We start from the raw sequence: 22,230 nt of genomic DNA, 5'->3' as shown, positions 1-22,230 counted from the left end.
CTATTAAATCAACCATTTCCACTGGGATGGTATTTATTTCCCTTGCACCAGATGACTACTGCAGTGCACCATTCAGCTGAACAGGCTGGCATCGACACAAGAATCGATCTGAAGTGGAATCTCTTTTAATAGAGACTGTGGGTGGATCCACCAGCTCATACAGCTGTCCAGGGTAGAGGGTTCTGTAGGGAGTCCCTCTAGGAAAACCAACAAGACAACAGTGCATCCTGAAGTGGATGCATATGTGCCCTTGCTAGAGCACTGCTTCTATGGCAGCCACCATTGAGCCCAGAACCTGTAGGTAGTGCCATGCTGTAGGAACTGGCTAACACAGGATGTTTGTGATTTGCCCCCAAACGTCTGTCTGCGGGCCTCTGGTAGAAAACTGTGTTGAAGAGAGCTCCCAGGTATTCCAAAGACTGAGTGGGGGACTAATTGGCTCTTTTAAAAGTTTACAATCCAGCCCAGACTCTGCAAAGTTTGCATAACTGCTGCCCCTGCTCTCTCTCCCTCTTCTCGAGAGGGGACTCTGATGAGCCAGTCATCCAGATAAGGATGAACCAGCCAGTCCACCCTGCAGAGATAAGCTGCTACCACTATCACCAACTTGGTGAACGTCTGGGATGCCACTGCCAGCCCAAATGGTAGCGCTGAGAATTGATAGTGATTCTCCAATACGTGAAATCTTAGGAACTTTTGTGGGCTGGGAAAATTTGGAATGTGGAGATAAATCTCTGTCAAATCCAGGGCAGCCAGAAACTCTCCTAGCTGGACTGCTACAAAGACAGATCTCACCGTCTTCATCCGGAAACGCGGAACCCTCAGGGCCACACTGACATATTTAAGATCCAGAATGGGCCTCCAGTCTTTGCAATCTTTCTTGGGCATGACAAAGTATACTGAGTATCTGCCCAAGCCTGAGTGCTCTTCTGGAACTGGCTCTATAGTTTGAATATCCAGAAATCTGTTTAATGTTGATCGGACTTAGACCACTCAATCCGGTCGGCCCACCACAGAATCCACGAACAAGTCAGACAGAGGGTATGCAAACTATCTTATAACCGTCTCTGTCAATATCCAAGACCCAAAGATCTGTTATGCTTTCCCAGGCCTCCAGAAAGTATAATAGCCACCTCCAATTTTTTGAAGAGCGGCTGGAGGCTTGGCCTTACTGTGGCTCCTTGGCTGCCATTGTGGCTCAGGCACCTGTATTTTTAATTTTCTAGTTACAGAATATCCCTGTCTGGAACCTTGATAGGTTCTCCGACACGAGCCTCCTGAGGCATAATGGTGAAAATGTCAGGACCCCCGAAAGGAGCTCCGGTTAAGGCTTCTAGCTGCTCAATGTCTGCTGTCTGTTAAGGACTTGGGATGACAATCTTGCACATTGGCCAAAAGATCATCCAGACCTTTGCCAAGAAGCATCTGTCCCTTGAAGGGGAGCCTGCTAAGCAAAGCCTTGGAGGTAGAATCACTTGCCCACTGTCTGATCTACAGCATTATTCGGGCAAAGATAGAATAAGTGGAGACTCTCACTATGACTCTAATTACATTAAAAAGTGTGTCAGCCACATAGTTCACCCCTACCAGTACAAGCTGAAATAATGGCTCAGCCGCTGTCATGTCCAGGGTTAGCAGCCATGAACAGCAGGCGCATGCTACAAAAGAAGCAGCTGACGCCACCTTAACTCCTAAGGCCAGGGCCTCAAACTACCTCCCGAGGACTGCCTCTGTAGTTCTGTGTATCCTCCAGCACAACCCCTCCCTCACTGGGTAAGGACATGCATTTAGTTACCTGTGCCACCAGTAAGTCTACCTGTGGCATAACAAACATTTGCTGAACTCTTGATTAACATTATACAGCCTAGTCATGGCTTTCGCCCCTTTGAGGGAGCCTTCTGGGACCTAAACTAAAACTAATACCTCTCTGTGCACACTTTATAACTTATACTATAGACCAGTGTTCAATGTTCTGCACACTAGCCTAATCCCAACTTAAATGTGATACAGTTCTTATGCTAAGAGGAGGGGCTTCAGATCTAGATCCTACATATTTATTATTGATTTTAAGCCTTCTGGGACCTCCCAGGGCCTCTGTAAAACGGGAGTTTTATGTTTGGGTGCCATGAAAAGGAGATTGGACCCCACTCTAAGAACACTGAGATGAATGGGGCTGAAGTGGATCAATCTTGTACTCACAATGAGACTCAGTAATATTGTCTGGCAGGGCTGAAGACTTGAACAGCTGCCATATGGAGGGATCCTCTCCTGGGTCCGCAGCTGGGACTCCATCTTGATCCTCAGCATAGAAGGCTGAATTTCCCATCAGGGAGGCCTCGTATTGAAACAGTAAGACTGATCTTTTGTCTTTTGAATCCCTGTCTGACAATCAGAGACAGGAAGGAACTTCGCTCTCATAGATGCAGCACTCTGAGGAGTCTTAGAGGCATGTGCAGAGGGTCACTTTTCCACAGACCTAAATTGTGTAATTTGGCCGTCCACATACTCTGGGGTAAAAGCTTTAGTACACAACTCTCATTCCTCTTTAGAAGGGAGGAGATGCCTCTTTTTTGGCTGCAGAGTCTCTGTGCCAGTTCAGCATGCCCTGACACTGTTTCAGGGCTCCTGGGAAAATTTTGCTCCCCTAACAGGCTCAAAAGCCGTGTGCCATGTCTCAGAAGTCACGTGGGAGCTAAACTTGAAGTTCCTGCCTCCCCGCTTCATTCGATGCAGCACGTGGTACAAGGGTGCTCTTCCGCCACCACCTATCCTTTGCAAACAAAGCATGATATAGGGGTATTAGAGTAAGAGGACTGTATCTCTGGCACTTTGGAAACAAAATGAGGTGTTTTGGAGAAGTTTGAGAACTTAGAAAAAAATTGGGAAATTCAAGATGGCTACAGCTGATGAATTTTAGTGGTTTTGAAGAACACACTCAAAGACCATGTGCTAGGAGAATGGTGCTACAGCTGCAGCTTCTCTCAAGTGTAGCTGTTCTAGGAGAGGCCCTCTGCTTCCAGTCACTCAGCCACTTTGCTGAGAGCTTCGGTATACCAGTTGGACCTCCACGGACTGACCCTCAATCTCCCCAAAACTCTCACAAAAAAGGGGGAAGGAGATAAAATGCAGCTGGCATAGTGAGCACCCCAAAAGAATACTATTAACACCTATATAGCCTGCACTCCAGCCCCTAAGTCAAAAGAACGAGCAAACACCAGGGGAACGCAACCTTAGCTCCAATAATCTTCAGCAGGCTCACTGAAACTGGTCCTCGAAGGATACACTTCCCAGTTGCAGATTTAAAATCTGTTCCTATCCACGAAGGCAGAGTAGATCCTTATCAAAAGGGATCCGATTTCACTAGACTGAAAACACACAAAACTATTGCAAAATAAAAAAGAAATAAACCAAGAAAATCAGAAGACACCCATCATACTCGCCTGCAGAAAGAGAAACTGAAGGGAGCAGCAGACTCCTGGGAGAAGGAGGAGGTTTCAAAAGTTGTGATTAACATCTTTCTGCAGTATGCTCACAAGAATGGACAGAGTACCCTAAGGATCTGCATACCATTCCTATTGCAGTGGAAGATATGTTATGACAAGGCTTAATGAGTTGTGAAAGAATATAAAATGGAGGAACAAAATCTATAGGCAACTGAAGATTCATGGCAAGAGATCCCAGCCCTGCTTCTAACAGAGCTGTAAGTCCAGAAGAGGAAATCTGCCAGATCTAAAAAACTTAAGTTATGAATGCTATTTTCTGGTTGTACTATATCCTGCTGTAATCTTCAGGAACTGAGTGCACTTATCAGTAATCACTTTCAGATCTGTTGCATATTTAGTACTTTATGATCACAAGCCCTGTGTGTCAATATATGAAGCGGTAACATTAGACAAATGGATGCATGCTAGTACAAGACAGCAAACTATCTTCCATGCCAGTACTCACCTATGGCTTCATGCTCTCCCTTGCGGCTGTGTAAGAAACGTCGTTTCTTCTCTTTCAGCAAGTGCTGCAAACGCTTGAACTGATCAATGTAGAGAGACTGCAAACGAATCAACTTTTCACGCATAATCAGTGCCACTTCTTCTGCTGTGTACACACCAGCATGTCTGCAATCACCAGAAACCTTGATTAGTATGTCAGGAAAAAATTAAAGACCACCAGACCCAATTCTACCTATTGGGCTTGACTGACTAGGGCTTTTATCCTATTCTGTAATTTAAGAGAAAAAAGTTTTAATCAATCATATCATCCCTTGTTTTCTGCAATCATTTTTGCTTTCTGAACCTCCTTGCAACTAAACATCCTCTATATCCATAATTTCTGAAATTCTGACATCAGCTGCAACAAAGAATCATTCCATTGAATTACTTATGCATTGACCTATATCCCAGAGCTTTAAACTATATTCACATGCTTGTTCTAGAACATTGTGAGGGAGAATCAGGAGTAAGACCTTCATGAAAATGTAGATGAAGACCCCTATGAGACCCCCAAAGTTATATTTTTAAAGAGACATTGTGCTTATGAATTCAAGCTTCTGAACAATCATATCTCTCCCTGTCAGCAAGAAACAAGAAGCCTATGTAAGAGGTTCAACTTTGCTCTAATAACTGGCAAATATCTGCTGACAAATATATTTTGGGACTTTCCAAAAAGACAAACCCAAACAAAATGTCCTACCAAAAGTTATTTGAACTGCTGACAAAGGACAATGAAACTCAGGAAGGAGGGGGCCTACTCTTAGAAATTATTGAACTTAGTATTAAGAATACATTGTCAGGGAAATAGAGGGGTCAGATTTGACAGTGGGTGAGATCATGCTTCAATATGGCTCTGAGATAAATATATAGACTATACAATCAACAGATATGATAGATGTGTCAACCCAATAGAAAGTGAGTATGTAATCTGTAACTATGTAACTAAGTAGCATACCGGCTGTCTTAAGCTTTAGGATGGATCCATAACAGTAGCTGGCCACTCTGTATGTTATCCATTGGCTCAATTTGCTGTGCTTTGTTGTTTCATATAAGCTGACTTTTGTATATACTATTAAACCTATATTATATACAGCAATTGGGTCGTTGTGTGAGATCAGTATTATGAAAAGGTTCACAGTGCCTTCTCAAGTGGTTTCCAAATTATGGGTTATGCCTACAGATGGGGTTATGAATTGGCTTTAGGTACATAGGAGGATAGGGAAATACATGGAAAAACAAGAGACTATATTGTAATGAAGGGCTGCATCTTACCATGACAGGTAAAAGAATCCTTGCTGAGAAATTCAGGCAATATGCTTCTAGGCATTTAAACTAGAAGGTGGGGGTGGCATATGTATGCAGGACACTTACGGTGGCCACCCCCAGCAAAGATCAAGAGGTGACAGCAGTAAAGATTGCAATGTACACCATATTAACAAAATCCAGCCACTTTTGCACCCTCTGTGCTTCCATTGCAACTACATCCAGCACTGCCAATCAGTGTGGGGGGCTTGTGACATTTCCCCTCCTCTACAGGCTTTTGTAAATACTGTAGCATTTTCAGAAGTACTACCTACATATGGGAAAGAACACTAAATACTGAGATCTTCAACAGGTGGCTCAGAGCCTGGTGGCATCAAGAAGGCTTTCGGTACATAGGAGGATGGGGAAATACAGTCATGTGTAAAAATTAGGACACCCCATGAAATAGTCAATTCTTTCTTAAGAAATGTTCACATATCAATGTCAAACCTTTTTTTATTTATATCTGGAAAAGAAAGTAATATAATTGCAGGTAAACAACAAAACTTTTCCTTGATTTACTCATGAAACAAAAGAACATAAGAAGTGCCTCTGCTGGGTCAGACCAGAGATCCATTACGCCCAGCAGTCCGCTCGTGCGGCGGCCCAACAGGTCCAGGACCTGTGTAGTAGTCCTCTATCTGTACCCCTCTATCCCCTTTTCCTTCAGAAAATTATCCAATCCCTTCTTGAACCCTAATACCGTACTCTGTCCTATCACGCCCTCTGGAAGCGCATTCCAGGTGTCCACCCGTTGGGTGAAGAAAAACTTCCTAGCATTGGTTTTGAATCTGTACCCTTTCAACTTTTCTGAATGCTCTTTTGTTCTTGTAGTTTTCGAAAGTTTGAAGAACCTGTCCCTTTCTACTTTCTCTATGCCCTTCATGATCTTGTAAGTCTTTATCGTATCCCCTCTAATTCTCCTCTTCTCCAGGGAAAAGAGCCCCAGTTTCTCCAGTCTCTCAGTGTATGAAAGGTTTTCCATACCCTTTATCAAACGTGTCGCTCTCCTCTGAACCCTCTCAAGTATCGCCATATCCTCCTTAAGGTACGGCGACCAATATTGGACGCAGTACTCCAGGTGCAGACGCACCATTGCCCAATACAACGGCAGGATAATTTCTTTCGAACTGGTTGTAATACCCTTCTTGATTATACCTAGCATTCTATTTGCTCTCTTAGCGGCCACTGCGCACTGTGCCGACGGCTTCATTGTCTTATCCAATATTACCCCCAAGTCCCTTTCCTGGGTACTTTCACTCAATAACATCCCTCCCATCGTATAGCTGTACCTCGGGTTTTTGCTTCCTACATACAATACTTTACATTTCTCTACATCTGCCATCTCGTCACCCACTCCCCTAGCTTGTTCATGTTCTTTTGTAATTCTTCGCAGTCCTCTTTAGTCCGAGCACCACTAAATAGTTTGGTGTCGTCTGTGTATTCTAACTGAGGAATAAATTAGGACTCCCTACACCGGAGCTAGTGTTACCCCCTTTGGCTGAAATAACTGCAGTGAGACGTTTCTTGTAGCCATCTACCAGTCTCTGACATAAGTATGAGGAAAGTTTGGTCCACCCCTCAATGCAGAATTCTTTCAGCTATGAGATGTTTGAGGGGTTTCTTACATGTATTGCCCGTTTCAAATCACCCCACAGCATCTCAATGGGATTAAGATCAGGGCTCTGACTCAGCCACTCCAGGACTCTCTGTTCTTAGTTTTTAGCCAGACCTTGGTGGATTTACTGTATGTTTTAGGTCACTGTCGTGTTGCAGGGTCCAGTTCTGCTTCCGCTTTAATTTTCTTACAGATGGTCTCACATGTTCCTCAAGCACTCTCTGATAAACGGTAGAATTAATGATGGATTCTATAATGGTGAGCTGGCCAGGTCATGCTGTAACAAAGCATCTCCAAACTATAACACTTCCACCTCCATGCTTCACAGTTGGTATGAGGTTCTTTTCCTGGAATGCTGTATTTGGTGTACGCCACACATGTCCTCTTTTCTGGTGTTCAAATAATTCAATTTTAGACTCATCTGTCCATAGAACACTATTCCAGAAGTCCTGGTGTTTGTCTATGTTGTCTCTGGAAAACTTCAGTCTGGCGATGTTTCTCTTAGAGAGCAAAGACTTCCTCCTTGCACACCTCCCATGCAAGTAAAATTTGTGCAGTCTCTTCTGATTGTAGAGGCATGCACTTTCACATCAACAGTAGCAAGAGCCAGTGATGATATTTTAGGGGTTTTAGAGACTTCTTTTAGCTTCTTGCTGTCTATTCTGGAGGTCAACTTGCTTGGACGGCCAGACCTGGGCATGTTGGCAGTTGTTTGGAAAGTCCTCTGCTTATACACTATTTTCTGGACCGTGGAAAGGCTAATGTCAAATTCTTTCGAGATCTTTTTAAATCCCTTAACCAGACTTATAAGCTGCTACAATCTTCTTTCTAAAGGCCTCAAACAGCTCTTTTTATCTCACTAGGTGTTCACTCTCACTGTAGGAGTCATGAACACCAAACTAAACGTCTGAGGTTTAAGTAGGTCAACCTTCAAAAAGTTGAGTAACAGTTTAGGTTAGAAAATAGGGATTCGTTTCTGTACACAGGCTTGTGAATTCTTCTGCATCAACGGGCTTTTTGGGAGCTTTCATTGGGAGAAAACCCCATCTGGAGCAAGCTATCAGGGCTGGAGCAAGGAGGGTAGTTTCACGGCTCTATTGAGCTTTGTTGAAAAGGAAATCCCCCTTTGATCCCTATAAAGCTCGATGGGAGCAGGATCTCCCAGGGAGATGTAGTTTTCCTCATTGGGACTCTATTTATAAGAGCTTATTTAAACTCACACTGTTCACTAATTATATTGAAAATGGCTATAAAATGTACTATAGGTGGTATTATACCCCTGAGCGCCTCTTCTCCATTTATCAGGTGGGGACTGATTGTTGCCGGCGCAATTGTGGAGCCCGGGGGGACTTTATATGCACATTTGGTGGACCTATTCGGGAGTGCGCTGGTACTAGCAGTAGGTGGGTCATTTCCTGGTCAAGATTTTACATAAGCATTTCTGTTTATTGATGGAATGTTGCTTACTAAATGTAGGTGTGTCGGGATTCACTTCCTGAGCAGAAATTGGCGGCCTGTGTTTTCACGGCAGCCTGTCTTGCCTTGGCACAGTGTTGGCGTACTGTAAAAGGGCCTACTCTTTTTGTAGTTTATTCTCGTCTGGACTATTTACAGCTGATGTCTAAACTGACTGCATTGAGATATAATACCCTTAGGAATTATTCTAAGATCTGGGAACCCTATGTTCAATGGAGGAAGCACTCTGTATAATTTTGTATTTGTTTGTATTGTTTTGAGGAGGGGAAAATGGGGGGTGGGGTGAGTGGGATTTTGTTGGGGTGTATTGTGGTATACAGGTCTACCATTGCTTTGATCTCCTATTTTAAAGTTCAACCCACACCCCTCCATGATCAGATAAAATAATTGGGTCTATGGAGGCTTGTGTTATCTCTTGTACTAATTGGTTTGTAACAAAAATGTAATCTATTCTTGAAAATGATTTCTGAACATGGGAGCAAAAAGAAAATTCCCGTCCATCAAAATGAAGTATTCGCCATATATCTTTCAAGTCACAAGAATTTACAAAATTATCCAAACCTAATGATTTAATAATTTTGCCAGGTTTTTTTTTATCCAACGAAGGGTCCATAACAGCATTAAAATCCCCAGCCACCATTAAGTTAGAGGCAGCCAATGGTAGCATCAATTGTTGTAAAGTCTTGAAAAATTCATTTTGATTCGAATTAGGGGCATAAAACATTAAAAAGCGCCATTGTAATATTTCCCATGCTCATTTCTACATGTACCTATTTCCCTGAGGTATCTGCAGCCCTTAGTTTAAACGAAGCAGTACATTTCTTGTTTACTAAATAGCTACACCAGCCTTTTTACCAATCGCAGGGGAATAAAAACACTGCTTAACCCAATCTCCCTCTAATTTTTTAGATTCTATATCCGACAAATAAGTTTCTTGGATATAACAAATATCTGCATTTTGTGTTTTTTTTAAACATTAATGTTTTTTTCCTTTTTATCGGATGGTTGAGACCATTAACATTTAATGAAAAAATCTTAAATTCCATTATACCTTTTATATTTGAAACTTAAAATTATCATCCAATAAGGCAATTTATAATTATTTTTAACTTTTATTGAGAAAAATAAAAACAATAAAAATAAAGAAAGTGACTATAAGTCACAGAGCGCGAGAGCGGAAAGGCAAGGGAAAATTCTCAACGGCTGTTCAAAAACGCGTTTTCTTAGTTTCACGGAAACTAAGAAACTGAGGGACCGTGCACCTACGTGGAGTGGGCTATCACAAACTTTCTAAAGACTTAAAGTGGTGATGCACTTTTGAAGTGTCTGTACCGGGGCTCCGTCAGTGACATCACCCTTATGTGAGAATATGCTGCCTGCTTGTCCTGGGATAATGGGAAGTATAGGAAACAGAGAAGGAAGATATTTGCTGAACACGGTGGAAAAACATACACAGAGATGGAAGATGAATGGTGAGCATGGAGAAAGAAGACATGTCAAATGGTCAGGAAACCCTGGCAAGTAAGTTAAGAGTAGACAGACGGAAATAGAAACCAGAGCCTGAGACCAATGTGATGTGAAGAATAAAATGACTAGACAAAAGGTAAGAAAACTATTATTTTCTATTTTGTGATTCGAATACATCAGATTTGAAATATGTATCCTGCTAGAGCTGGTGTTAGACATAACTGGGGATTGCAAAGCCCAGGCTGTGCTTTTTCAACCTTCCAGCTGGCTTAGGGCTCTCTCTGATCAGGGGGTAGTTGCCATAGTTACACTCTCCTAACACTTCCTGCCATGTGACTGAAGTATTTAGTTAGCTTGATTTTTCTATGTAGCATTCTGTAGTATTTGACTTCAGTTTTCTCAATAGTGGAGAGGATATTTGTGAGGAGGATGAGAGGGGAGACAGGGGTTTTGTTGATCCTTGCTTTGTATTATTTGTGATTTATAAAATGACATTGTACAGAAAGCACAGTTACTTACCGTAACAGGTGTTATCCAGGGACAGCAGGCATATATTCTCACATGTGGGTGACGTCATCTACGGAGCCCTGACGCGGACAGCTTTTCAAGCAAACTTGATTGAAGTTTCAAGTTTGCACACTGCACCACGCATGTGCATGCCTTCTCGCCCACTAGAGGGCGCATCCCACCTCGTGGTCCTCAGTTCCATAACTAGCAAGGAAGCCATCCCCGGGGAGGCGGGCGGGTTGTGAGAATATATGCCTGCTGTCCCTGGATAACACCTGTTACGGTAAGTAACTGTGCTTTATCCCAGGACAAGCAGGCATGATATTCTCACATGTGGGTGACCTCCAAGCTAACCAAAACAGGGCAGGTGGGAGGATGGCAATTTAGGAAAACAGATTTTGCAACACTGACTGGCCAAACCGGCCGTCACTCCTGGATAGAGTGTCCAGACAGTAATGAGAGGTGAATGTATGAACCGAAGACCAAGTGGCAGCCTTACATATGTCCTCCATCGGAGTGGATCGGAGAAAGGCTATCGAAGCTGCCATTGCTCGGACCTTGTGCCCCGTGACTCGACCCGGGGGAGGAAGGCCAGCCTGAGCGTAGCAAAAGGAAATGCAAGCGGCCAACCAGTTAGACAGAGTGCGCTTGGAAACTGGATGCCCTAATCGATTGGGATCGAAGGACAAAAACAATTGAGGAACCTTCCGATGAGACCTGGTGCGTTGAAGATAATATGCCAACGCCCTCTTACAGTCAAGCGTGTGAAGCGCCGTCTCGCCAGGATGGGAGTGGGGCTTCGGGAAGAACACAGGAAGGACAATGGACTGATTGAGGTGGAAGTCAGAAACAACTTTAGGTAAAAACTTAGGATGGGTGCGGAGAACCACCTTGTCGTGATGAAAGACAGTGAAAGGAGGGTCCGCAACCAAGGCTTGCAACTCCCCAATCCGCCTGGCGGAAGTGAGGGCAATCAGAAACACCACCTTCCAAGTCAGAAATTTCAAGAGGGACTTGTTGAGTGGCTCAAAAGGGGGTTTCATCAGTTGAGCCAGAACCACATTCAAATTCCACACGACAGACGGAGGCTTAAGAGGGGGACAAACCCTGAGTAACCCTTTCATGAAGCGTGTCACCAAGGGATGGAGTGACAGAGGGCGTCCATCCAGAGGTTGGTGGAAAGCAGAAATCGCACTGAGATGAACCCGCACCGAAGTGGTTTTCAAGCCAGAGCGCGACAAATGAAATAAATAGTCCAAAACCGAGGATACCGGAACTGATACCGGATCCAGGTGAAAAGACGAACACCAGGTGGAAAACCTGGTCCATTTCTGCGCATAGCAAAGCCTCGTCGAGATCTTGCGGGAGGCTTCCAACACCTCCCTCACCGATTGAGACAGGTCCGGAGGAGTCAGGGAACAAGAAACCAGGCTGTCAGGTGCAATGACTGCAGATTGGGATGTAACATGGATCCTTGACTCTGAGACAGCAGAGAAGGAGAGACAGGCAGGGGAAGAGGCTCCCTGGCACTGAGCTGGAGCAGCAGGGAGAACCAGTGCTGACGCGGCCACCGAGGTGCTATGAGAATCATCGTGGCCGTGGACGATTTTAGGTGTACCAACGTTCGCATGATCAGAGGGAACGGAGGGAATGCATACAGGAACCTCCCTTCCCAGTCTAGTAGGAAGGCGTCCGCTTCCAGACGGTCCCGCGAGTACCTCCGAGAACAATATAGTGGTAGTTTGTGTGTCTCCGGAGAGGCAAACAGATCCACCTGTGGCGTTCCCCAGCGAGCGAAAACCTCGCGCAGAACTGCTGAGTGTAGAGTCCACTCGTGCGGTTGCAGAAGTCGACTGAGTTTGTCCGCCAGGCAATTCCGTTCTCCTTGGATGTAGACCGCCCGGAGGAAGATGTTCCGGGAGGCCGCCCACTCCCAAAGGCGAAGAGCCTCGGAACAGAGGGGCCAAGACCCCGTTCCCCCCTGCTTGTTCACATAGTACATTGCCACCTGATTGTCCGTGCGGACGAGGACCACCTGGTCCTGCAATATGTGAACGAAGGCTCGAAGTGCTAGGGAGATGGCCCGCAGCTCTAGCACGTTGATATGACACTGACGGTCTTCTGCCGACCACAGGCCCTGCGTGCGAAGACCGTCGAGATGGGCTCCCCACGCGTACTCCGAGGAGTCCGTGGTCAGGACCTTGCGAAAAGGCGGAGTGCGGAACAGTAGCCCCATGGACAGATTTGAAGAGTCTGTCCACCAACGCAGCGATTTCCGCAAAGGCGGAGTCACCGAAATGAGGCGAGACACCGGGTCGCACTCCTGACGCCACTGGGACGCGAGGGTCCACTGAGGGATCCTCAGATGTAGCCTCGCAAACGGCGTGACATGTACCGTCGAGGCCATATGGCCCAGCAGCATCATCATGTGCTTGGCCGACACCCTCGATAGTTGAGAGACCTGGCGGCTCATCCGTACCAAGGCTTCCAACCGCTGGGTCGGCAGGTAGGAGCGCAGGCGCACCGTGTCCAGCACCGCACCTATGAATTGGAGAGACTGAGTCGGCCTCAACTGAGACTTTGGAAAGTTTATCTCGAACCCGAGAGTTTGCAGGAAGGCAATAGACTGTCGGGTCGCTGAGATAACCCCCTCCCTGGTCGGGGCTTTGATGAGCCAATCGTCCAGGTAAGGGAACACATGGAGTCCACGTGACCTCAGGGCTGCCGCAACCACCACCATGCACTTCGTGAATACTCGTGGGGACGCGGCCAGGCCGAAGGGCAGTACCCTGTACTGGAGGTGGAGGTCCCCCACCTGGAATCGTAAGAATCTTCGACAGGCGGGGTGCACCGGAACATGGGTGTATGCTTCCTTCAGGTCGAGGGAGCACATCCAGTCCCCTTCCTCCAAGAGGGGATACAAAACCGGGAGAGATAGCATTCGAAACTTCTCCCGGGCCAGGAATTTGTTGAGCTTCCTGAGGTCCAGTATGGGGCGCAGGTCCCCGGTCTTTTTTGGGACCAAAAAGTAGCGGGAGTAAAACCCCGTACCCCACTGGTCCTTGGGGACCGGCTCGACCGCCCGAAGCTTCAAGAGGGCTTTGGCTTCGGTTATAAGGGTCGGTAGCTGCGAACGGTTGCAGGGGACTAAACTTGGGGGACTGTCCGGCGGCGAGGACACAAAGTTGAGCGAGTAGCCCTCGGAGACGATCCGGAGCACCCAAGCGTCTGAGGTACTCCCGGTCCATGCCTCCCGGAAGGACCGAAGACGCCCCCCGATAGGAAGGGGTTCCTGTGAAAGTGCGGAGGGGAACCCGCCCCGTCCGCTCAGCCCGTCAAAAGGAAGGCGCGGGCTTAGAAGGGCCCTGCGCCGGGGCTTGGGTTTGTCCCCCTCTGCCTCGCTGAGACGGACGTCTCGCAGGCGGTCTCGAGAAAGCCGGGGTCGACTTCTGAGGGTATCGGCGCGGCGGAGGTCGAAAAGGTTTCTGCGGCGGGGGCCTAGGTTTGGGGCGGACCAGGGATGCTAGAGAGCGCTCCTGCTCCGACAAGCGCTTGGTCGCCGCATCCAATGACTCGTCAAATAACTCGGACCCCACACAAGGCAAGTCTGCAAGGCGTTCCTGCAGGTTTGGGTCCATGTCGAGGGTGCGAAGCCAGGCCAAGCGGCGCATGGCCACTGCGAAGGCCGACACCCTCGAAACCAGCTCAAAGGCGTCGTACACTGCATGGAATAGGTACAACCTCAATTGAGACAGGTTGGACATAAACTTATCGAATCCTGCTCTTTGGGAGTCCGGTAACGAGTTTCGATATTGAGGAAGGTCCTTCACCATACCACGCAAATAGGAGGAAAAGGTGAAGGCGTAATTTAGAACCCTGGTGGCCATCAGGGAATTTGAATAGAGGCGACGGCCAAACTTGTCCAGGGTCCGCCCCTCCCTGCCTGGTGGAACCGCCGCAGAAACCCGTGAGGGCTGTGATTTTTTAAGAGCAGACTCCACCAGAAGAGACTGGTGTGAGAGCTGCGCCTTATCGAACCCTTTAGGGGGAATCGTCCTATACTTCGATTCCATTTTTGAAGGTACAGACGTGACTGTAAGAGGGTTTGACAAGTTCTTCAGCCAGGTTTGCAGAAGGACACTGTTGAGAGGGAGTCTAGGCACCTCTCTAGGAGGAGTGGGGAGGTCCTGTTCCTCCAAAAATTCTTTGGAATACCGAGAACCTACCATCAGGTCAATCCCCAGGCTTGGGCCATGTCCTGAACGAAGGATGAAAATGAGGACGGCCTAGCCTGGGGAGACGGGGTTCTCGACCGCCCCACCGAGGAGAGGGGGGAGGCCTCATGGGAATAATGAGGATCCCTAACAGATCCCGAATCCCAGGATCCCCTCTCCAGGGCCCTCGAGGGGGAAGGGGAAATTATCCTCCTCGCAGAACCCTTGGGTGAGGACCCCGGGGTTCGTGGGACACTCTCCCGTTTCCTCGGCGAGGCGGCCCGGGAAGACTTCCCACGAGGTGAGCGGAGGAGCCTCGGGTTGTTGAGGCGCAACTCAGACACCTGCAGCGCCTCGCCCCCGAACGACGAGGAACGGTCGCGCCGAGGCGAGCCTCGGGGCCGCTTAGACTTCCTCGATCGGCGCCCCGTCCGAGGTCGCGTCGAGGGCGAGGCGTGCCGGGAAGACCCGGAGGAAGAGGAGGAAAGACGGCGCACTCTGCGCAACTTTTCTTTGGGCCTTACACTCCGCTCAGGGGGTTCCCCCGAGGTCGAGGTCAGGGGCGGGGCCGAGACCGAGGTGAACGGGGCCACAGTACCCGAGACCGAGGTCGCCGAGGCCGGGGCTCCCGCGGTCGAGGGAGCCGAGGCCGGGGCCTCCGAGACCGAAGGCGCCCCGGCCGAGGTCGAGGCCGCCGGAACCGCAGCACGTTGCAACACTTCCAGGGCTCCCGACAGCTCCGATGAGATCAGAGCTCGGAGGAGGTCCTGGAAGGCCGGAATCCCCACGAAGGTGGGGAGTTCCGAGTCCGGGGCACATTCCCTGGAGGGCGACCTCGGTCTCGAGTATTCCCTCGGGGTGTGCGGAGTCGAGGTCCGATGCGGGGCCGGGGTCGACCCACCCGCCTTGGCCTGACTCGAGGATGGCTTCTTTGCTGAAGGGGATGGAACAGAGGACTTACCCGAAGCTGGCTTCACTGACGACGCCTTCGAGGAAGAGGGCCGAGGCGAGGCCGAGGCCCCCGAGGACGCCGAGGCCGAGGTCAAGGCCGGGGCCGGAGCCGAGGCCGACGTCGAGGCCTTAGGCGGCGCGTCGACGGCGAACAATTCCGCCATTCTGGCCTTACGGCGACGGAGGGCCCTGTTTTGGAAGGTAGCACAGCGATCACACGACTCTGTCGGATGTTCGGGCCCAAGACAGACAATGCACCACCGGTGAGGGTCAGTGATGGAAAGCAACCTCTCACACCGGCTGCACTTTTTGAATCCCGTAACAGGACGGGACATCCACGAAGAAAAAGAAGAAGGCCGGGAACGTACCGACGTCCCGCGGCCACGGCTTCCGGGAGCCCCCGGAGCCCAACGAAAAACGAAATACTTTTTTTTTTTTTTTTTTTGAAAAGAACCGAAAAGAAAAACAGCACCGCGAACTAATTCGATGGAGAAAACAAACTAAAACGCGGCAGCTAGAAGGCAAAACACTGGAGCTCAGATCCACAGGGCTTTCTTGCTCCGCGGAAAAAATTGAACTGAGGACCACGAGGTGGGATGCGCCCTCTAGTGGGCGAGAAGGCATGCACATGCGTGGTGCAGTGTGCAAACTTGAAACTTCAATCAAGTTTGCTTGAAAAGCTGTCCGCGTCGGGGCTCCGTAGATGACGTCACCCACATGTGAGAATATCATGCCTGCTTGTCCTGGGATAATATTGTTTCTTTTTATACTTTAATAAAATAAGTTCAGTATAAAACTATTTGAGGCTTGTGTGGATGGGATCAGATGGTTTGCGGGGACGGAGACCAAGCTCGTGAGGATAGAGCAGGGTCCGAACTTGGCAGACCACTAGCTCCTACAGTCCCAGGTGGGGGGAGGGGGGATTTGGAAGCTAGGGCTTGGAGGCCAAGTCTGACACAGAGCATCCAAAGGGTAGAAATGTACTAAGCCAAAACCTTACTCTGATATAAACAGAATCGGCCACATAATCTACACCCTCCTTAAACATGTGGAGACAGGATTTCTAAGCTCTGAGGAAGAAATCACCAGTCTGGTGTGGCAGGCTTGCGCTACAAAGGAGGGCTATTCCTCCTCCTTTCTGACCTAGTTTTGGAAACCTTAATAGTGCCTTCAGGAGTCTCCCACTGGTCAGTGACCAAAGAGGTAAGATACAGGTGAGCAGGAAAAAAGGTCTGTGTATTAATGATGGAGTACTGTGAGGTTGAGGGCTGCTGGGCATCGAGTTTCAATATTAATAGTGTCAAATGACATGGGAAACAAACTGATCTGAAAGACAATGCACGGAAGAATCAGCACTGTGTTCCGCTATCACTCCTGCCCCCTGGTTACTGGACCCCAAAAGGGATCCCCCCATTGTCCACCGTTGCAGAACAGTCCTGCAATAACAAAGGCGTGGAAACGGACTTTCAATCATCCCCGTCCTGCTCTGAAGGGTCACTGACCCTGGGAGCCAGCTTGATAAGAGGCAGGGATGTCTGCTTGAGAGAAGGATCCACCTTAGGTGGAGCAGGTGCACCCAAAGGCAGTGCAGCGCTTCCTGGTCCCTTTTAATAGGTTTTACATAATAGGCTGACTAAGTTGCAAAAGCCTTGCAGTGGAGGACCCGAGGCTCCTTGCATAACCACAGACTGTAGAAGATGTATCATCCAACACCAAGAACTTGCGTTTTGCCCCATTGCTGCTCAGTTCATCTGAGCAGGATCTCTTCCCCTTGGACCGTTTTTTTCCCTGGGATTTTGGGGATTCCAAGGTCTTGGAGCTTTGGGCTTGGTCCCTAGTCAGTCCTCCCACAGCACATGGGACATGGCCACTCCTCAACCAGCAACTCTGTGCAAACGAAACATGATTTGGGAATAGAAAGGCCTGGAGCATCCAGCAGAGGCAGTCACTTGCAAGAACAGCAGTTTTGAGGCAGAAAAAAGTTTTAAATTAGAATGCTAAAAATCTAATATGATGACCATTAAAAAAAAAAAAAATCATGCCAAGAACAGGCCCATTGGTGCTAAATGCAAAAATTAAAAAATAGCGATTTTAGGAATTCTTCTGGCTGCCGGCCAGATAGACCACGACCACTGACTCCCACCCCTGAGATTCCTCACATAGTGACAGGGGGAGAAATTACGCAGCCGGCTCACGGGTACCCCAAGGGTTTTTACTCAGGGGCCTCACAGCCTGAGCTTAAGTATCTAATAAAATCAGCAGGCAAGCCGCTCCCAAGGAGATGGACTCTGAGCTCCTGAAGGGTTCCAAAACCGGGTGGCTCCATAGGAACTCAGAGTTGTCCTGGGAGCAGCAGTCCTCCTATGCGAGACTGTGTTTCTTTACCCTGGTGGAGGATAGTTAATTTCTTATAATTCAACCTATGTATTATTTTCCTTTCAACCACCTTGCATTCATCTACTGTAATTCGCTGATTGAACAGCTCTTCTTCTTTGTGAACCGCCTAGAAGTCGCAAGATTATGGAGGTATAGAAAAATAAAGTTATTATTATTATACATGAGCAGGGGACCTCCGAGCGCCGAAGCCATGAAGTTTTTCAAAAATCAAATGGAAAAAATACCTGAAAATAGCAAAGAAAAGCAGAGCAAAGCAAAAGATACCTTCTGAGTTCACTTACAGAAGGGAAAAACGAGGAAGGTGCTATTCTCCACTGCAGAAAGGGAGAAGTTTCAAGTTCTTAAAGTGATACCTTTCTGCAGTTCGTTGGAAATGGGAATCAACAGCTACAGTATGGACTCCTGTGTATCTGTAACAGAATAGGCCTTGTCAAAATCCTTGACTCCAGATGCCAGCCCAAAATTGTTGAAGATAGTAGGTGTAGTTCTCAACCTCTCTATCATCCCTACTGAATCTGAAGATCAAGAAATGGGTGAGGAGAAGGTAACAGGGAAGTTTAGATAGGTCCTGAGGAAGAGCCCCAGAATCTTAGGAGCCAACAGCTGGAGAGCTAAAATTTTTTCCTATTTATGTCCATGGGGGAGGAGGAAGATTATGATATCAAAATGTGCTGTTGCTCCCCCCATTTCCTCAATCTCATTCATTTTCCCAACATGCCCCAATTCCTCTTTTACTCCCACCAGTGTTCCCCTTTCAGCTCCCTACCCTCATTACTACCTCCTAGTCATTCCTCTTCTTCTACCAGTCATTCCCTAACTCATAACCTTTCCTCAGCTAAACACTCACCCATTTAATCACCTCCTCTAGGAAGTCATCACCCCATTCCCCCCCCATTTCCTTTCTCTTTGTGAAACCCTCAAGCCAGTTAACCTCAACTAACAGTCAATCTTTGCTCCCCCATCAACTTGATCTCTGTTCTGGACTTCAGATACTCCTGATACTACACCTCTGGTTCTCTTATCCAATACTCTTGTAACTCTGTCTTTTTTAATTGCATTTTTGAAATGCATATTTCCCCACATGTGGATTTGGGGGAGGGGGATTTCTTGTTTTTCCATTAAGAATATATAGATGATTGTCGTAAGATATTATTTTCATGTGGTATATATTAGTTTGTATATGAATTTGGGAGGGGGTGGGGGTTAAATCTTCTTGGTGTATGATATTGAAAATTTTTCAAATGATGTTGTATTATATTTGGTTGATATTTACTGTACACTTGATGTAAGTTTAAAAATGAATAAAGAAATTAAAAAAAAAAAGAAATGCATATTTCCTATAATATCCAAGGAAACAAAAAAATAGAGCATTACCCTCCATATGAAGATAAAACAAAGAAATACTTGACAGAAATATATCAATATAGCAGCTCACATTAAGAGAAAGAAGGAAATATATAATTTCTAAAAGAAAACTTACAAGAAATTCTAAATTTTAAACAAATGAGATTGAATAAGTTCTCATAGAATTCAATTTACTTCCACCTGCCAAACATTACTATGTTCCTGCAAAACTTTCTCCAAATGTATGGGATCTCTTGCTTCCTCAGTCAATAATGCCATTATTACCTTTCATTGCTACCCACTACCAAATAGCTGTTTTCAGACCTTGAAGCTGAGCAGTGGTTAACTCCCACGATAGACTTGCGGTCTCAGATTTTATGAGTCCAACACAAGAATTCAGGTTCAGTTCAGCTCAGCTCAACTAACAGCTGTGCTGGTGTTGTATTTGCAGTGCAGGAAGGACATTCAAGGCAGGCAACAACAGTGATTTATCAAGCACTGTCTAAGGATATATCCCATCTGGCCCCATTTCTTTGCCCTTGTTTTGCTAGTTCCGTGCAAATCACACCACTTACAAAAGAGAAATCTGAGACCCTTCACAGCATGTTTCTCTACCATTTATCTGTGGTCTTGAATCCCTTTTTCAATGAACAATGACCAAAGGTCTATGTTCTATGTTTTTCCTTGTCTTCCTTTGCACAGGCCTCACTTTTGTGAAGGGTATGGATATCTCTTACAAGCTTCTTACTTAAAGCAGTTACTTACCATAACAGGTGTTATCCAGGGACAGCAGGCAGATATTCTCTACATGTGGGTGATGTCACGGACGGAGCCCCCTAGCGGACGTTTTCGCAAGCAGACTTGCTTGAAGACCTTCAAGCTTGCGATTGGTCCACGTGTGCCCCTCCCGCCCGATCTAGGGCATGCATCTCCTCAGCGTGACCTCAGTTCAGATAGCTAGCAAAGGAGCCAATCACGGGGAGGTTGGTGGGTTGCGAGAATATCTGCCTGCTGTCCCTGGATAACACCTGTTACGGTACGTAACTGTGCTTTATCCCAGGACAAGCAGGCAGCATATTCTCTACATGTGGGAGACCTCCAAGCTAACCAGAATGGGATGGAGGGAGAGTTGGCAATTTAGGAGAATAGATTTTGCAAAACGGACTGGCCAAAATGGCCATCACACCTGGAGAAAGTATCCAGACAGTAGTGTGAGGTAAATGTTTGAACCAAGGACCAAGTGGCAGCTTTACAGATTTCCTCAAGTGGAGTAGAGCGGAGAAAAGCAACAGACGCCGCCATTGCTCTGATCTTGTGGCCCATGACTCGACCCAGCAGGGAGAGACCAGCCTGAACGTAACAGAAAGAGATACAAGCAGCCAACCAGTTAGAAATGGTCCGCTTAGAAACAGAGCAACCCAAGTGATTAGGATCGAAAGTGAGGAACAGCTGGGGAGCAGAACGATGAGGCGCGGAGCGCTTCAAGTAGAAGGCCAGCACATGCTTACAATCAAGAGAATGCAGAGCCACTTCTCCAGGGTGAGAATGGGGCTTTGAAAAAACACAGAAGAACAATTGATTGGTTGATGTGAAACTCAGAAACAATCTTAGGCAAGAACTTAGGATGGGTACGGAGAACCACCTTATAATGATGGAAGACAGTGAAAGGTGGGTCCGCAACCAAGGCTTGAAGCTCACTGACCCGATGGGCAGAAGTGAGAGCAATAAGAAACACAACCTTTTCAGTAAGAAACTTCAAGTGAGTCTGCGCTAGCAGCTCGAATGGGGGTTTCATCAAGCGAGTAAGGACCACGTTAAGATCTGAAACCACCGGAGGAGGTTTAAGGGGCGGGTGAACGTGGTAAAGGCCTTTCATGAAGCGGGAAACCACAGGATGAACAGAAATAGGCTTCCCGTCAATCGGCTGATGAAAAGCAGCAATGGCACTAAGGTGGACTCGAGCCGAAGAGGACTTGAGTCCAGTGCCAGACAAGTGTAACAAATAGTCCAGGACAGCGGATAAGGAGGCGGTCAGCGGCTCCTGCTGTCGAGAAGCGCACCAGGAAGAAAAGCAGATCCACTTCTGATTGGCAAGTGGACTCCTTTCGAGAAGCCTCCAGGACGTCCAGCAAAGGCTGTGAGAACTGGAACGAGGGCATCAAGTCTCGAGGAACCAAGCCGCCAAGTGCAGAGAGTGAAGGTTGGGATGAAGTAGAGAATCTCGACTCTGCGTAAGCAGAGAAGGAAAAACACGCAGAAGAAGAGGCTCCCTGGAGCTGAGTTGCAACAGAAGGGAGAACCACGGCTGTCGGGGTCACCGAGGAGCTATCAGAATCATGGTGGCACTCGTGGACTTGAGCCTGATGAGAGTCTTCAGAATCAGAGGGAATGGAGGGAACGCATACAGAAACAGGTTCGTCCAGTCCAGCAGAAAAGCTTCCGCCTCGAGCTGGAGAGGGGAGTAAACCCTGGAGCAGAAGCAGGGAAACTTGAGATTGAGGGGGAACGCGAACAGATTGACGTCTGGAGTCCCCCAACGAGACAGGGTCTCGATCCTGGTTCCACTGGGACGCAAGAGTCCACTGCGGAATACGTAGGTGAAGTCTGGCAAAAGGAGTCACGTGAACCGTAGAGGCCATGTAACCAAGGAGGACCATCATGAGCCGAGCCGGGGCCGAGGATAGATGGGCCACCCTCTGGCACAACCGAACAAGGGTCTCCAGACAAGGACGAGGCAGGAAGGAGTGGAGACAGACGGTGTCCAAGACTGCTCCAATGAATTCCAGAGACTAGGACGGACAGAGGTGGGACTTGGGGAAGTTCAACTCGAAGCCGAGACTCTGCAGGAGCAAGATGGTCCGAATCGTCGCTTGCAGAACTTTGTGGCGCGAGGATGCTTTGATCAACCAGTCGTCGAGGTAGGGAAACACCTGCAGGCCACGGAGACGGAGGGCCGTAGCTACTACAA

The 22,230-nt window shown here is 47.5% G+C and overlaps 1 protein-coding gene across 6 annotated transcripts in view; it reads right to left on the bottom strand.

Annotated features, from left to right (window-relative positions):
- Positions 1-22,230, bottom strand: part of KANSL2 (KAT8 regulatory NSL complex subunit 2) — a 269,907-nt gene that overhangs the window by 120,996 nt on the left and 126,681 nt on the right. For all 6 annotated transcript variants that reach the window (XM_033936114.1, XM_033936109.1, XM_033936111.1 and 3 more), the window contains one exon: positions 3,949-4,112. In XM_033936114.1, the coding sequence (XP_033792005.1) occupies positions 3,949-4,112 (164 nt within the window). The remainder of the gene's footprint in view (positions 1-3,948; positions 4,113-22,230) is intronic.

This window comes from Geotrypetes seraphini, chromosome 3, assembly GCF_902459505.1.
Source record: "Geotrypetes seraphini chromosome 3, aGeoSer1.1, whole genome shotgun sequence".
In the NCBI taxonomy this organism is placed as follows: Eukaryota; Metazoa; Chordata; class Amphibia; order Gymnophiona; family Dermophiidae; genus Geotrypetes; species Geotrypetes seraphini.
The sequence above is the reverse complement of the archived record's forward strand: the minus strand, read 5'-3'. Positions and strand labels throughout refer to the sequence as shown.